Source organism: Patagioenas fasciata, chromosome 3, assembly GCF_037038585.1.
Source record: "Patagioenas fasciata isolate bPatFas1 chromosome 3, bPatFas1.hap1, whole genome shotgun sequence".
In the NCBI taxonomy this organism is placed as follows: domain Eukaryota; kingdom Metazoa; phylum Chordata; class Aves; order Columbiformes; family Columbidae; genus Patagioenas; species Patagioenas fasciata.
Window position 1 is genome coordinate 62008588 of NC_092522.1, and position 16909 is coordinate 62025496.

The 16909-nt window shown below is 42.0% G+C and overlaps 2 protein-coding genes across 15 annotated transcripts in view; one reads left to right on the forward strand and one right to left on the reverse strand.

Moving 5' to 3' along the window:
• The window catches only part of SYNJ2 (synaptojanin 2), a 66470-nt gene extending 55395 nt beyond the window's left edge, over nt 1-11075 (forward strand). For all 4 annotated transcript variants that reach the window (XM_065834965.2, XM_065834966.2, XM_071806447.1 and 1 more), the window contains 7 exons: nt 369-537; nt 922-1062; nt 3520-3654; nt 4912-5024; nt 5750-5858; nt 7176-7378; nt 9376-11075. In XM_065834965.2, coding sequence (XP_065691037.2) covers nt 369-537; nt 922-1062; nt 3520-3654; nt 4912-5024; nt 5750-5858; nt 7176-7378; nt 9376-10173 — 1668 coding nt within the window. In that variant the 3' untranslated portion in view covers nt 10174-11075. The remainder of the gene's footprint in view (nt 1-368; nt 538-921; nt 1063-3519; nt 3655-4911; nt 5025-5749; nt 5859-7175; nt 7379-9375) is intronic.
• Nucleotides 4986-16909, reverse strand: part of SERAC1 (serine active site containing 1) — a 34445-nt gene continuing 22521 nt past the window's right edge. For 10 of the 11 annotated variants that reach the window (XM_071806450.1, XM_065834969.2, XM_071806451.1 and 7 more), the window contains one exon: nt 14647-16837. In XM_071806450.1, coding sequence (XP_071662551.1) covers nt 16701-16837 — 137 coding nt within the window. In that variant the 3' untranslated portion in view covers nt 14647-16700. Of the gene's footprint in view, nt 5112-14646; nt 16838-16909 lie in introns of those variants that run through there. The other variant, XM_071806452.1, reaches the window with a different exon arrangement.

Consider the following 16909-nt stretch of genomic DNA (forward strand, 5'->3'; position numbering starts at 1 on the left):
GGTAGCAAATTCTTGTCTGTTTTAAAGCTACTGACTCAAAATGGAACCCTCCCACACCATTATTACAATCACAATATCATTTTGATATTTGGTGTTTCACCTACTTCTCCAGTATTTCCCAAATGCAGCAGCAGTGCGTTCAAGCTGTGAAGCAAATTTTCTTTTAAGAATATTGTTACAGTCTGAAAACTTGGTTATGGGGATAGGAAGAGTGCTTCCTTCTCATTTAGGTTCTGAAATGAAGCTTTAGTTATATCTGTTTCTGAAGCAGATATACAATAGACTGGCAACACTTGCTTATTCTGTTCAGGTGTTCTCATTTTGTGAAGTTGCTCAGCAAAGGGGAAACAATTATTTTGTTGCGTTAGGTCAAAGGCAGAACAGTGAAGATCCGACCCAAGACCAAGGACTGGCTAAAGGGCCTTCAGGAGGAAATTGCTCGAAAACGGGACAGCATTGTCCCCATGTCCCCCACAGCAAACTCCTGTCTTCTGGAAGAAAATTTTGACTTCACAAGTTTGGACTATGAATCAGAAGGTGAGCAGCAGGTTTCTAAGCTAATCTGTGAGAAATTGCTTCACTGACTTTGGTTGCATAGAGAAGGTACAGTATGAATGTTAGGGGTATCTTAATTTGTAATTGGGCCACACTTAAAAAGAGGACTGTAGCTAAAGCTGTGACCCAGCACTGTGCCTGGGCAGAGGACTATTGCTTAGATCATCCTACCAATTTAGTGTTATAACATATATTAGCAAATCCAATGTATGGTACAGTTGTCTGTATAAAAACAAACTGTAATGAAGCACATAGGTTACACAAGAAGCTTGCCCAACATATAAATGGAATTCATTGACTGGTAGTAGAGAGAGACAGAGAATGCATTTGCTCACTGAGTCTGTGTTGTCTAATATTTTAATTCAGGTGATATAGTGGAGGATGAAGATGATTATTATTTAGATGATGCTGTAGCAGACACTGCAGAAGATACTCCTGAGGGCTCTGGACATTTCGCATCCATAGATCGTTCAAACAAATCTGGACAAAACCCACAGCTGTATAAAGGTAAATTATCTACATTCCTTAAAGTAAGACCTGAAGGTTTGTCGTTTGTTCTCCTTTTGTCTCTGTTTCCCTGTTCATTTATATTTACATTGTAGGTCCTCTAAAGATAAGGATCATCTTTTCGGTACATGTTCAGACAGTGCTCAACTGCCCCTTGAGTTAGTGACTGTAACTGAGGCCCTTGGGCATAACAGCAATACAAATAATAAAGCTTAGATCCTTCTTCTCTCTAGCCCAGGGGAGTGCTGAGAAACACTGGTTTCCTTTTGTAGTTCAGAGAAATAAAATATTCTTTTCCATTTGATGTTTGGCACCAGAGCATACAACAAAAAAGTTGTCCTTTATTTTCTTATTGGCGAGGGCCGGAGCAAAATCAAATGAAATGAATTCTGTTGATTGAGTGATGGACTTGGCCCCGTCCTTTGAGCAATAGCTGTGGCAATGCAGTCAGGTGTAAGCTGTACAGTCCAGGAGGTCATTATGTTCAAGTGACTTACTTCAAAGAAGCCTAAAGTTTCTCCTTTGTTCCTATTTTATTAATTTCTGAAGAAGTTGAGGTTCACACAACAGGGTATATTCATTCTTTTAGTGATTCACAAGTGTGTTACCTTTTTTCCTGATCAGCTGGCTTGTTGGCAAATTATTGTGAAATGACTTGGTAGAGAGAAGATAAAGCTGTGAAGAGAATACAGATAAAAACTGCAGCAAGAACTAGCCAAGCCAGTGATCGTCTTACATGGGGATGCGATCAGGACATACTGTGGTGACCAAGCATTGGCAGGCTGGGTCACGTATTAAACACTTCATCATTACAGCAAGTAATTCAGTAGCTCTCTTTCTGCACTCTCCCAGAAGCACTTTGTCTTCTGACATAAAAAGGGAAAACTTTAATACCTTCAAAGGTTGAGTCAGAAGTACAATTCAGAAAGATTAAATGGAATTCATAAGTTTACACAGACAGGTTTTTCGAACAATCAAAGTGATATACAGCTTGCTTGCCCACATTGAGTCATAGGCTGGGTGCAGCGTGGCCAGACTCAGACTCCCAGCCCTAAGCCAAGAAGTGATCTCTCTCTGTTAAATACTCTGAAGCCAATCACTTTGTATTATAAGGATGCCTTGCCCTCCAAACACCTCTGGCCTACTGTGTGATGATTCATTAAGCTACAGAGAGTTGCAGTGATTCTTTTCACCCATACTAGCTCTTCTCCACAAAAAAAATCACAAAGTAAATGGAGATTATAAAGTATAGTTTGAAGGAGGTCAAGGTGGGGTCATGATCTCAGGCAACTCAGAATACGATATATTCAGTCCGTCTTGAAAGTCTCTGCAATTTCAGATGCCTTCATAAGCTTCCAATTCTGCCTGAGTAACTCCTAATCAAAGGTATGATGATTGTATAGGGGATGGTAGACACAGATGGAAGCCACTGACAGGCTGAACAGTGTGTATGTGTGTTCCTGAGGTCAGAGAAGGGCATAGCCTCACAAAACTGATGTTCCTGGGAGCTGTTGCCTAAAGCCAGCAGCCTTTTAAGGGAAGGGACAGAGTGGTGGTGGATGGTTTTTGTCTTGTGTTTGGTGTTACTGCCAGAATTTCAAGGCATGTGTTTAGGTACCTGCACGACTCCTTACATCCTACCGATGAGCCCGGATCTGCAGCTCAGAAGTATTGAAAATGCAGATGGCAGGGGGAGGGAGGGTTGGGTAGATCACAGGCTGTGTCTCTGTGGCTGCCATCCACTGCTGAGTGGGAGTCGGAAACTGAGAGGCAGCTCAGCATTCCCTGCAGAGGACAGCTCTCTGAAAAACAGGAACTTGTGTAAAAATGCCTGAAGTATGAGAGACTGCTGCTGCCACAATTCCTTCCCCATCCTCTCCAAACCACAGGGACAAAATGAAACCCAGTAGGTTTTGGAACCCTGAAGAGCACAGCTGCATGACTGGGCAGGGGAGGGAGGTGGGAGAACTGAAGTGAAAGCCCTCACTTCAGCAGGCTGAGAGACTAAAGCAGTTCTCCTGAGCATGGAAAGTTGTCTAATCCTCAGAGGAAATTCCTGCATTCAGGAACGAAGAGAAAGGGATGGACCATGACTCGTGGTTGCCATGACACGGTTTGAATCAGAGCAAGTTGCCACCAAGTCTGGCTCTGAAAAACTCAGAATCTAACAAGGTGACTGACTAGTAACTGTGAAATCAGATGCAGGTAGTCTGTGTGTCAGCACAAACAGTTAATAAATGCTGGAAAAGGAGAAAGAGAAGTGTTTTTGATGTTTCCTGGAGTGAGAGCAGAGAGACTTTCAGGGAGAGCGAAACAGAATGAACGGAGCCATGTTGTGTTGCTGAGATATACCTGGTTGAAGTTTGCCATTCATAATTGCCTCTCTCTGGACCACCCATGTTTGGTGCATCTTGCCCAGTGGCTGTCTAATACGGATCTTTTCTAAAATTTCCCTAGATGATACAGACCTGGCCGATTTGAAGGGGGAGCTGGAGGGAAGCGGGGAACGCCACCGCCGGCCCCCGAGCAGGTCTCTGTCCACTCCTACCAGGCCTCGGCCACTTCAGCCGCCACAGAGGCCTCCCCCTCCTGGTGAGTTGAACTTTCTTTAACATTGTGTTGGCCTCAGCTGAAGAGTTTTGCCTACCATTTCTGGGTCACAACAAAAGTCATGCCTTGTTTTGAAATGTCAGGCTGTTGAGGTACTTGACTTACTTCCAACTGGGTTTCAGGCTGTGGTTAGGCTGTGGTTATCAACGGGAGAGTTTTGTCTTTAGAATGACAGATACTCCACAAAACATGCCTTTGGTGAGAATGGAATGGCCCGTATGTTTCATACTAACTCATCACTCAGGTGAGCATGTTGACCAGCCACTTCATGGCAATAAAAATAAATACCAGTATTTATGTATGCTGACTTCCAAAGTCACTGAGTGTTTTCCTACAATTTGGTTGGTTTGTTTTGTGTTTTTTTTTGTTTTTCTGATTTAATTGTAATCTTCCTTTTAAAAAGCTTTGACAAAATACTTGTTCTGGAGAGTTTTTGTCCTTTCCTGCTTTACAAGTAATTCTTGCTTCCTTTTGTGTTTATGAAGGAAATGCAAAGTGGTTTATGATTTTCAGTGAGGCACAAAGGGAAAGTGATGCTTTTTACCTAAGTCTACCCACCTGAGATGCCATCAGTGCTGTGCTGCTCCTGTTTTTATGGCTACTTCTAGATGTCTGCTGACTGCTAGATCAGCATAATCATCTCATCTTTGTCTTCTGTATGACACAAGCTATACATCACATACTTGTTGCAGTCCAAAAGTCTCTCTTCTGTATATATTTTCCAGCCTTAAATCAAAGGTTCTGTCAGACTCACAGCTGGAAGTTGAGTTCTTCAGGGTTATTCCCATTCATTTCTAGGTCCATTGCACAGAAGTGACAAACACTGGTGTCTGTATTTCTGTGCCTGGAAAGCAACGTTAATGCTGAGCTGAGGTTATTGAATTGATTAAATGAAAGCAAGACTAACAGGAAACTGCTTCCTGAAACAGTTCAAGATTTCAGCATTTTATTCTCTGTTGAGATTTTTTCACCTTAGATTAGACCAGTAATGGCTCAGCCCACCACTTGTCCTAGATCAAAGCATCTTGCTCTTGGCACTCAGGCAGAGGGACTCGAGGTCTCTGGTGTCCTGCAGGAAGGCCTTGCCTCATATGTCTGTCCCTGCAGGAGCAGTGAGGGTGAGACAGCATCTCTTTTATTTATCACAAACAATTTCAAAGCACATCAGTTTTGCTCCATTGCCAATAAAATGTTGTACCAGCTTTTGAATGTAAAAAGCCACTTCTGTTCTTCTTTCAGCCGGAGCATCAGGCAAAAAGTCCCCCTCAGATGGTTCCCTCTCTCCAGGAAGCCACCCCACCTGCTCCATCCTGGCAACGGCAAAGCTGCTACCTGGAGCCCCTCAGCAGCCAGTAAGTCCTGCAGCTCAGCATGGCGGTGCAGCCTCGTGCTGATCTCCCCCGTCGACACAGACACTGAGCGTCACGCACATGATGCACCTGTCATACGAGGAAGGAAGTCCATCACATGCCTGAGCTGGAAATGCTAAGATGGACTTGTAATGTATTGCTAGACTGTAGGACCTGCTAGACACCAGAAAAATGTTATTAAACTGCCAGGAATTAGAAAGGTTGAAGTGGGAGAGAGACAATGATGCAAGACCAGGGCACTCTTGGTTTATTCCACGTGCTGCTGACAGATGCCAGCTTGAATTTTTCACACCATGATAATGTACTTTAATTCTTTTCTCACCTCTTTGTTTATGGGCTGCACTAATGCCCAGCATACAGGAAAAGTCTTGACTGTTGCCAGCCAGGCTGCTAGACCCCTGAGGGAGACCAAGATGGGAATGTGGGAACACAGCCCACCCCTGTCTTGTTGGATGAGAAGCCTAATGTACTGAACAAGGGATGGCTCAGGGACGAGCTGTGGCAGTAAGCCACCGGCCTGTCAGCTGGTAACAAAGATGTAATATCTGCCAAAAGGGTCCCCAGCATTTCTGTAGTATTTACAGATTGCTGAATACCCGCGGGCAAAACCAGGACTTTACATTTGTGAGAGATCAGCTGTAAGGTTGCAGGTGTACAAGAAAAAACAGTTCTCTCAGTATTACTCATTCTTTTATTTTTTTTTTAAGCCTAAAGTCCGGACTGGAATAAGCAAACCTTACAACGTCAAGCAGATCAAAACCACCACAGCTGAGGAAGCAGAAGAAGCCATTAGATGTCTTATGGAAGCAAAAGGAGGTGAGTGCAGCTTTCTGACTTCTAAAAATCTTCAAGTAAAGAAAACTGTAGGTGTATTCATCCTTCTCATCATAGTCCAGATGCACATACTTCTATTCAGCAGCTCACCTGAACACTGACATACACATTCTTGCAAGATGGTACTTGGTGTTCCCTGTCAGTCTTGAAAATATTAACCTTTTCTTTATGATGACTCAAGCTGCACATTTTGGTGTAGGACCTGTTACTAGGAGCACCTTGGGTTAGTTACATCCAGATTTAGTCTGAAAATTTACAAGATAAAGATGAGATCTTACTAAAATGAGGGTGCCTGTGTTAGCTCAGAGTTGCAGAGAGGGTGTTTGCTGCTCTGTGTAGTAAATGCTCACTATTGCAAGCACAACTAGAGAACAAATACAGCTGTGGGAGAAATAACCTGGATTCTGTTCACATTTGGACAGCAAGTATAGCAGTAACCTAGATAGAAGCTTGCACCACTTTAGCTTGAATAGCTGAGCTAAAAGGCTACTCTGCTTTTAGGCTCCCTGTCTAATCCCAGGAGAAGAAAGGGCACGTTAGAGCAGGAAACTAGTTTCAGTATTGAAACTAAGGCAGTGTGAATATACCCACCATGGTTTCAAGCAGCTCTTTCTGCTGATGATGTACGAATGAGAAGATGCAGTATGACTCTGCCATTGCTACCCAAGTTTGCAAGGCTCTCAGTTTAAGAAAAAAACATCCCTTTTCATTTGTAAAAAGAGCAAATGCAGTCTGGAATAATCTAATTTAATTAGAAATACCATAAAGTCATCTTGATGTTTATTCCTCAGTGTGCTGTACATTTATTTTTTTTAAAAAACAGATTTACTCCATTAATTTTGAAATCCACATTAAGCTTTTCATTCAGCGTGGGTAAGAAAACTAGTCCAGTCAGCATCACTTTCAGTCCCTTGTGCTGTACCACCTCTTGGCATTTGCAGTTCTTCCCAAAGTACTCTGATGATGCACTCGATATTATTATTTTGATTACCCACATAGAGAAATGAGGGCGAAAGGAGACTCAGGACTTGAGTCCAGTACTCCTGAACTCCCCCAGCCAGTGTTTTATCCGCTTGGCCAAATGGTGTCTCAGCATCACTGTCTTGGCATGAAATTATTTCAGACAGGGGAGGTTTTTCCCTAAAAGCTTCTTACAAACATGACAGGATTGCAGAGGTCTGCATTTATTTCTAAAACCTACCTTTAGGCATGCACATTTGGAGAAACATGATTGTGAAAGAAATTCTCTTCAAGCTACGTTCTCATCAAGCCAAGCCGCTAATTGTTTTTGCTTTTCAGGACTACAGGAAGATGCACTAAAGCCTGCTCCAGCTAGAAAACAAGTGGTCACCAAACCTGAGCCTCCTCCCAGCATCACAAAGTCAGCATCATTGCCAGGGCTGCAGGTGGGACCAGCGCTGGTGCCCCATCGCCCACCACCCAAAGTTCCAACTACAAAGAAGCCAGTACCTCTGCAAAGGACCGGAGTCAAAGCAGAAAATGTAAGATAGTTGTAGCAAAATACACCCAGCCTATATTACAGTGTGTATGATGGCAAGAGGAATGAGCTGTTAAACCATTTGTATGAAGTTCTGCCATTTAAAGTTCTTAGCCAGCAGGCACTAAAATGATCTTGTGTATTGTAGCCATTGAGGCGTAAAAATGTACTAGACAATCAGAAAGGAAAAAGAGCTTTAACTTCCTTACTCAACTGTATTCAGCTTTTCTATTTGTCAGTTCAATTCTCTTAGATTTTGCTACTTCTGGTTTGTCTAAACCTTGTCAGGATTGAAGACTCATCCCTTCTTTATCACAGTGTTTACTTTTGACCGTATCATGAGTGGTCTGCTCTGTATTGATTCGAAGCAGCTTCTTGATCAGTGTGCTGTTCGATGTCCTGTTCAGGAACATCTAGCTTTTCTCATACACCTTATGGGATTCAGCCTTTCGCTTTGGATTCTGGGTTCTCCTCAAGAGTTTGGGTTCTTAAAAGTACAAACCGCTAGGTGTTGGGGTTTTAATCTGTCTCTCTGTCACGTCTCTACAATGGAGGTAATAGTTTTCACCTCTAGAGCTGCTAAAATGAACATTTAATGAAGAAAGCAATTTAAGTACAAGAGAAAGACCTTTTATATTCTCCCTTTGACGGAATGTCTACTAGGAAGCTCTGTTCTAAATTGTCAGGACTCCTGCTTTACCTTGTTTTGTAAAGGCATTCGCCCCTTCTCTAGAGTGGACTTTGTGCCATCTCTACTTAGCAGATTGACAAAAAGAAAAAAAACAGACAACACAGTGTGTGCTCTTTCCTTAAACATTCAATAACAAGGAACTGTCTGTTTATTTTGTTCATGCTGTCGCCATTCCCAGCGCACTCCTGAAAGGTGAGTGGGCGTTTTGGTGTTAGTGATAGGAAATCTCCTGCAGGAATTTATTTCAGTTTGACTCTGCTTCAGCCTTCTATTCCTTTCTCCAAGTGAGTTCAGGTAGGAGTTGTGTACTTGACAACCTCTAACCCAGGGGTGTCAAACTTATTTTCACAGGTGGCCACATCAGCCTGTAATTTTAGGACTGTATAAATGTAGGACATGCTCTCTAAAGGCAACTGCGAGGCTGATGTGGCCCCCAGTGAAAATGAATTTGATGCTCCTGTTCTAACTGATCCACCTTTATTGTTAAAAAAGCATATACAATCACATAGAGGCAACTTAACAACAGCATATAGACAGAAGTGGCAGGGATATGTCCATCATGAAATACTGACTAAATATTTTGACTCTATTAAAAAGCCTGTATATTATTTTTAATATTATGGGAGAGTAATAAATAATTAAAATGCTTTCATTTAGTCACACTGAGTGTCAGGAATCTGAAGCAGCCGTTGCCCTCTTGGACTGACTTGGGTTCCAATGAGTTATTGATATATTCTTAAATGTTGAATATATGCTAGATTGTACTTCAAGAGCTTACTTTTAGCTTCAGTCCCTTGCATCAGTGAGACATGACAGAGCCATTAGTGCATTTCTTGGGTTAGCTTAAGCTAATTGTCCTTCAACTTGTATGTATCAGAACATACCCAAAGGCATATGCTAAGGGCCCCATTAATTTAGCCCTCCCTATGCACTCTTCCTTAAATACTATTATTAGTCAGCAGAGAGATGTAACAAACATGTTATTTGGCCCAGAGCAAAACACTAGCATGAAGGAGAGATGGTCAGAAAGAGATGGATTTCTCATACAGGGAGCAAATAGGCTGTAGGATCGTTGTCCTCAAATTGCACTCTCTAAATGAGCACAGGTCCAAGGCACAGTGCATGAGAACAGAACTGAGCAGGTACAGTGTTAACCTCTGCTGTCAAGCCTTGTCTTTGTACTGCTTTTTTTTTTTCTTCCATTACTGTCAGCTTTAGTCAGTAAATCCATCACTAAGACTTGCACTGGAAGTGACTCAGTTTAAGGTACCATTTTTGTTCTCAAATTTCGTGTTCTTTTTTCCCCCTAGGCTGTGTCTGCAGAAGAGCAATTCGACCCACAGACAGTACAGTTTCCTTTTGGCTTGCCAGAGCCCTGTCTAGAAGCCAGACCTATTCTTAGTCCAACCAAGGTTACTCCAGTCCCTAAACCCAGGACACCACAACCTGGGAAGCTTCAGGAGAGCAGGGAGAGCAGTGAAAGGCAGCCCCTCTCAAGAAGCACAGCTGAGGCCACCACAGTGCCTCCCCAGAATGCTTCCTTTGCCCCAAAGGTGCCACCACGAAGAAAGAAGTCAGCTCCTGCAGCTCTTCATCTGCAAGTTCTCCAGAGCAGTGACAACCCACTTTTTAGTGGGTTAATGTTCAACTGTAACAACAACAGTCCTGGGTTCTGCCCCCAGGCTCAGGACTCTCACATCCCTGCGCAGTCTGGTCTCTCAGCTCATCCCTCCTCTGCCAGCCCAGAACATAACGCAGCTGAGCAGCTGGCACCAAGCACTGCAAAACTAATGGTTAATCTTCAGGGCCCACCTCTGCCAGAGGGCCAGCATCCACAGCTCTCAGATACCAGCTCCCTTCCAGAGAATAGCAATTTTTTGGACCTAGACATGGATTCCTCCAGCCCTCTTTCCATACAGGCAGCATCGACTACTTCAGCACACACTCCAGAAAATTCAGAACTCCCCAGATTGAAAGATTTCAGTCACTGGGTTACATTTAGTGATGATGAAGACAGTAGTGCACTGTCAGAAGGGTCCAACAAACTGCTTGTCTTAGAACAAAACAAAAATAGCTTGATGAAGACAAATACTGATTTAGAATTGTAAAATTTTGTCCCCTTAATATTCCTATAGAAATCAGAATTATGATGCAAACTAAAAATAATCTTTTGCACAAGGATTTTATTTAAGGAAATAGATCATCTGTCCATGCTACATTTCATTTTCATGTTTAGAGATACTGCCCCTGGAGGGAAATGTATAGATTATAGACAATCTAACACTATCTACAGCTCGTTTGAAAAGTTCTTTAAGTTATTTCTTTTTATTAATCCATCTTAAGATGTTTTGTTTTGTTTCAGGTACAAATCGTATGTAAGAACATGTAATTATAGACAGAAAAAAATGTTAAGAAAAACATCTTCCTGTGAAATTTATATATTAATCAAATTTGTCACATGAAATAAAGAAACCTTACCTTGAATAGTCACTGTTAACAGTTATTCTGGAACAAACATCCAAAAGAAGAATATGTACCAGTATAACTACAGCAATAACACTAGTATTGTTCTGCTACTAAATTTCTGCAGTGGAGACAAGGCTTAGACAGTATTTTCTAGTAGATCTTGACTAGCTACAGTGCTGGCAGGCCTAGTACATGTTAAACCCATTCCTGTGTTTAAAATGAAAGGTGTGCTACGAGGCCATAAAGAAGAACCATGAGAGATGGTGCCTCTGCATCAGCAAGAAACACCTTGTCTTACTCCAGACCAGACAAGTGCACCCCCATATTACAACAGACCTGAGTGCTGTTAATAGCACCGCAATAACGTCTCAGCTATTTGAAAAGGACTGGAAGCTCCTCAAATATTGCTGACCTGTGATGAGATGAAGAATACCCTTAGTTGGTTTCCTACCACTGTTCCAAAACTCCCCCTAGTTTTTGTTGGCCAAACAACAATTTTACAATGAAACAGCACATGGACAATGACAGTCCCTTTTTGAAGAAACATTAGTGTGTGTGTGTTTGTATTATATATGTAAATACTGTGGAAATATGGTGAACAGTTGAGACCTGCTGATAAAAATAGGTCATTAGCATATTAATGTCTTATGTTAAAGGCTGTTTAGTAATTCAGTAGTTGTGTCCCCATTGTGTTGTGTTCCCATTCTGCTTCCTCTTAAGAAAAATGCCATATCAGTCTTTATTTCCACAGTGCAGCTGAGGAAAGAGCTGCTGTTGGAACCAAACTTCATGCATGCACAACAGGAGCTGTTACATCCTGAAGCAAAGCCACAAGCACATGAGCGGGGATGGCAGAACCCTCCTGCAGAGAGGAGCAGTTGCTTACAGCCTGATAACAAGTCTTCCCACTCACAGTAAAGCTCAACTTGGACACCAAACTGATAGAGGGGCTGGAAGAGTGTAGAGCTTCTGCTCTCATTGTGTATTTCTGCTGCTCACCAGCCCTCAGTCTGTTCTGTACCAAGAAGGGGCGGCAATGTGTTTTGCAGTTGCCTCCACAGCTGTGGTAAAGCCCGGCTGCAGCATGGGCCAGGCTGATTACTGAACACAAGCTGGGAGGGGCTCACAAATGGAACCAGATGTGGGCAACTGCATCTAAGACTAAGGAGAGATTTAAGAAGCATGTGCACTGCCGTAAATAAGCAGGGAGCATACCTCAGAGGCAGTTACCATGCACAGAGTAAGACTAACTGTTCTGTGCAGGTTCTTGCAAACAAAAATTTTAAAAGATTATCATGTATGTTCAATGGTTCAGAATGTGACAGCTCAGACTCCCCAAGCTGGCCGCTGCAGAAACTCCAGGCAAGTATTCCTGCATGGCCACTCTGTGTCCCCCTTATCCTTACCCGGTGTCCCACCAGAGCCTATAGGACAGGTGTTCAAGTGAGTCTGTGAGTCACTTCCCACAGCAGGCTGGCTCATGAAGTGCTGCTGCTCAGCTCAAAGGAGACTTGATCATAGTGATGCCATCTCTTGTTTATTAGCAAACCCCGGCAGTCAGGCTTCTCAGAAGCCTGAGATTTTGGTGAGGATAATCCATGGTGCTAAATGTGTCTGTTACCTTCTTTAGCTGCACAGGCTTTTGCCTCACATGTGCAGTGAAACTGTGCACTAGAGATGCTATTTGTTCAAAGCAGGCAGTTAATAAACAGATTGCAACTTGTCACGGTAACTTAAAAGAAGCATAAAGATTTTTTAATAATCAAGTAAGGAGAGCATTTTTAAGCAGTTGGTGAAGCTAAAAAACCCTCTTGTCTTTAGCTGGCTTTTGCAGAAAGGTATATTTTTCTAAAGGTTTTTTTTTTTTTTTCCATAGGAAAATTAATTGCCTTATTCTCAGCTTCTTGGAACCCAGCCATGTTCTTACTTGTAATGCCTGCCTCTTTCACTGTCAGTGCCAAATTTTGAACACAAGACATCGTGTAAGAAAGGATGCTGCCTTTAAGCACCTGCTATCCTACTCTGCTCCCTCATTTGCCAGGCACTTTTAAAAAAAAAAAAAATCCCTAAAACCTTCAAAGGCCAAACCAATAAAAGCCAATCCTAAGCTTCTTACATGCTTGTCAGTTTAACAGGGTAGCAGGCTGGTGAATAATGCAGAAGCAAGGTAGCAAGATACTTGTTTTTCTACAAGATGACACACAGCCTCAGCCTCTTCGTCCTTCTCTTAAAAAAAAATTAGGTATTTATGTGCACATTTCAGTATAAAACATTAAGAGCAGTAAAAAAAAAAAAAAAAAAAAAAGTACGTTATATGACCATATCCAACATTTTCTGCAAAGATAATTAACAGCTCTAGGACAGCTAATTTACATGTTAATGAAAGTGTTAGCAGCAAAGCCAATTAAAGTAGATTTATACAAGTCAAATAAAATCTGCTTTATTACTCTCCTTGAATAAGAGAAGTATGTAGCCTTTAGCATTATAACTTACGTCTATGTATGTGGCAAGCTGCCCAGTGAAGTCTGAATCTCTGCAGCTAGCTGGTTTATACCAGCAGCGACAGCATACATTGTTCAATCGCTGCCAAGGAAAGGAACAGACAGTCCAGCTGAAAAGGTTACAGCAAAGAACAAGCCATCTCCTGTCTCCATATATTATCTTCCTCACCGGTGCCCAACACCCCAGCCAAGGGTTTTTTCAGAGGCAAGTGCTTGTGGCCTGGGTTCTAGTTCTAACGCTCAGGAGAATCTCAGCAGGGCCAGACTTATTCTGCGTTTGGGAAACCACTACAGAAAACCCAGACTGCGGGAGGTGGCGGTTCTGTCCTGCTCATTCTGGATTACACCCCACTACAATGTGAAAAGAAGCCAAGTGACCTGACCAATCGTCAGCTGACGTCCACAACTAGGGAACACACAGCACAGCACTGTCTTCAGCTCCGATGCCCATTCTCACTGGGACATTATCAATGGAAAACAATGTTCACAGTGACAGCTGTCAGTCTGAGGGCCATATAGCAGGTGGCAGGGAGTGGCTATCCCATGGCATTTTTCATGTTGTCAAACCAGCACTTGGAAGTCTCAAAATTGCTGACACTGGCTGTGAAACCAGGTATGGATGATTTACCAGATGCAATTACATAAGCATATAAGTCTATGTGCTTATTTAATGCAAGAGACTTCAGCAAGAGATTAACACCATGTGAGCTTGCCCAGGACCCTGTGGTTTAAGTTGCTACAGGTGTCCTGGTCCTTCAGCTGCATTTGCGTTTGGGGTAGGGAAGTGGTTCTTCTTGGTATAGCAGCTACTGATTTAGCTTTTTAGGTGGGTGATCACTGAAACAAACAAAAAGAAAGAGAACCAAAACCACAATACTGTTTACAATTTCCACTCTGACAAAACATAATTTTTGCTTTTTCTTTTTTGTCCAGAACTGACATTTTCACCAGATGGACAATTTATCCTTTCTAGCTGGCTGCTCTGCCTGGCACCACGGAGCACAAATCACAGTGAAAGCCAGTCTGCACTACTGTAATCACAGCAAATAAAAACTTGATGACTGTTGCTACTAGAAATACAAATACACTTAAACAAGAGCACTGGACAACAAGCGTACAAGGACTGAGAGATTCCTATTAGCCCACCTTTCCTGTCTTACTATCTTAGTCTTGGATACCACAATGCAGACAGAATACCATTTTCTGAGACAACTCACACATACCTGCCAGCCACTTCTGCAGCTGGGTTTCCAGCTAGATGGGATTAGGGACATAGTTTGAGACCTCAGAGTTTACATAAAGGCACTGTTTGGAATCAATGTGACCCCAGGGTGGCACAAAAGCACACATTTCTAATGTGAAGCAGACACGAATGCTACACAACAGACGCTCTGGCCCTTGAAACAATCTTTGAAGATGGTTTAGGCAGAACTTTTGCAAAACCTAAAAGAAAAACTGAAAAACTGTTCAGTGTGGTGAAACAGATGACTGGCTGTGCCCCCCAGTACTACACCTCCTACAGAAGATGCAAGGTAAACATTACATTCTTCCAGCATGACACAATCACTAAAAAATAATGCAGGTCTTTAACAAAAGTGAACATAATCCAGAATATTCATCTGGCAGATCATTTACCTTTAACACATTTTGTGGCATATCTAGTACATTTTAAAAAACGCATTTCATTACTATATTCCAAGAAAACCCTAAACCAAACAACTCCCTCCAAATATTAATTTTCAATTTACACACATATATATATATACATACAGTAACAAAAAGAAGAAAGTTGCCTTAAGAGTTCCAGTTACAATAAGAAAACATAGATGCGTTTACCGAGATCAATGCATACTGTCATTGATCTGAATCCCTGTAAGCCAAAGTCTATTAAAATCAATAAAAAATTTGTTACACTAAACACAGGTTCAGTTATTAGAAGTTTTGTCTATTCACAATGAATTCCACATACCCTCTACTTTGTGAATACAAAGTGTTCTGATATATTTACACTCTGAAGTTTAAACCACAGTGTAAAAAGCATAAACCTGTTTAGAAGTTACAACAGTTCCCTTAAATTTTCTACCTGAAATACTGCCGTGCAGTGTTCTTACCTACATCTTGCTTAGGGAGAAAATTGTTCTTTTTGCTAGTGTAGTGCTGTACACTCTCTGTACTACTCTCATGAATTTTACTTTGCAGCTCCAGCAGGTCAAGGCTCAAACTCCAGAAATACATTTTCAGTTGTGTCCTCCTGGGCTGGAGTGCTCTCAGGCGGGACAGCTGAGGTGGCCACAGGACATGGCAGGATTGCAATGGCCACTGGTGCCTGCACCAGCCCCATGCAGAGCTGCAAGGCACATGCCACCTCCTTGGCAGCTCTCATAGCCATAATTTCCAGGCAAGAAAGATGAGATCCATCTCACATAAGCGATGCTAAAAGACATCTTAAGCCTGTCATCAATACAGGCTTTATTTAACAACTGGTCAGCTAGGGCTGTATAGCCTAATCATAGCCCATGTCTGTTTTCAGAGACGGTTGGGGGAGGGAGGGAGGAAGGGAGGGAGAAGACCACAATTAGACTAGGCTGCTTGTAACTGCATTGCAAACTATACTAAGACTTTTAAAAAAGTGACTGAGTGCTGCCATTTTTTTCCCAAAATACTTATTTCTCATCAGTACTGTTAGTAAACATAAAAAATAAGACAACACTGATGTTTTTCTCTGTATGTACACCAATAAATACACCTGGGCCTCAATAAATCAAAACATCTGGGATCTTCTCCATTTCCAGTGGGACCTTATGACCACCTGATTTCTTTCCTGCTTTACTCTTTCTTTACCTGAGCTCCAAACTCTAAGAATCAGTGTTCCTGTCAGGGCCTACATTTGTCTTACTCCACCTGAGCATTTTCAATGCTCTTCTTTAGATCAGCTGTAGATCAGCTAAAGTTTCTAAATGAGTAACACATCTGTGGAAGACAACCTACCAACCTCTTCCTCATGTAGAACACAGATGCTGTATTTGCTGGTAAATCTGGGTGCTCTATTAAAAAGGCAAATCACAAATCCCTGTAACTGGGCCACTAGAGCAAAATGCCACCTTCATTCACCTGGACAAATTTCCTCAGGCTCCAGCGAGAAGACTTAACATGGGCAGTAAGCCAAAGCTTTGAGGCAGCTCCTTCTCCTTTTTGACACAACAAATAACCACCTCAGTTAATTGTTTCTGATCCCCAGTAGTCCCAGATATATATTTACCTTAATGAGGCCACCTAACTCCAGAGAAAGATTTTTTTTCTGAACAAAGATATCCTGGGCAGTCTCCACATTCCAGTTATGTTGCTCCAGAGGGATATCTGTAGATTAAGTAAAACTTCTTTTCCACTGAATCCTCATCCTTTCCCAGCCAAATCGCTGGAAAATTTACACACATTTTGTTGACAGATCATGGTCACTAAGCCAACACTCATTTTTGCTTTGCCAGGTTTATAGGACTTAATTCTAACATATATTTAAAAAATCAAGTTTGAATGGTGTCTAAGTTGGAGATGTACTGAAAATTGACACAGCATCTTTGTAGTTCTGCAGGTCTCCTAACAAATGTTAGGAGAAGAGTTTACTGTGTTACACCAAATGGAGGAAATAGGCAGCCAATGATGGCAAAAACTCAGTCTCCAAGTTCTTGGGCTAAAACATCCTGAATGAACTTCAATGTACGTTGGTACAGGAAAGCATCCTTCTTCTTTGGCTTACAAATATTTAGATGATTAACATCCACTGGAATAAGGTCTCCAATTCCTAACTCTGGGAGAGGAGAAAAAAAAAAAAAAAAGAAAAAGAAGAAAAAAGCTACTAAAGTTCTTAAGATCACCAAAG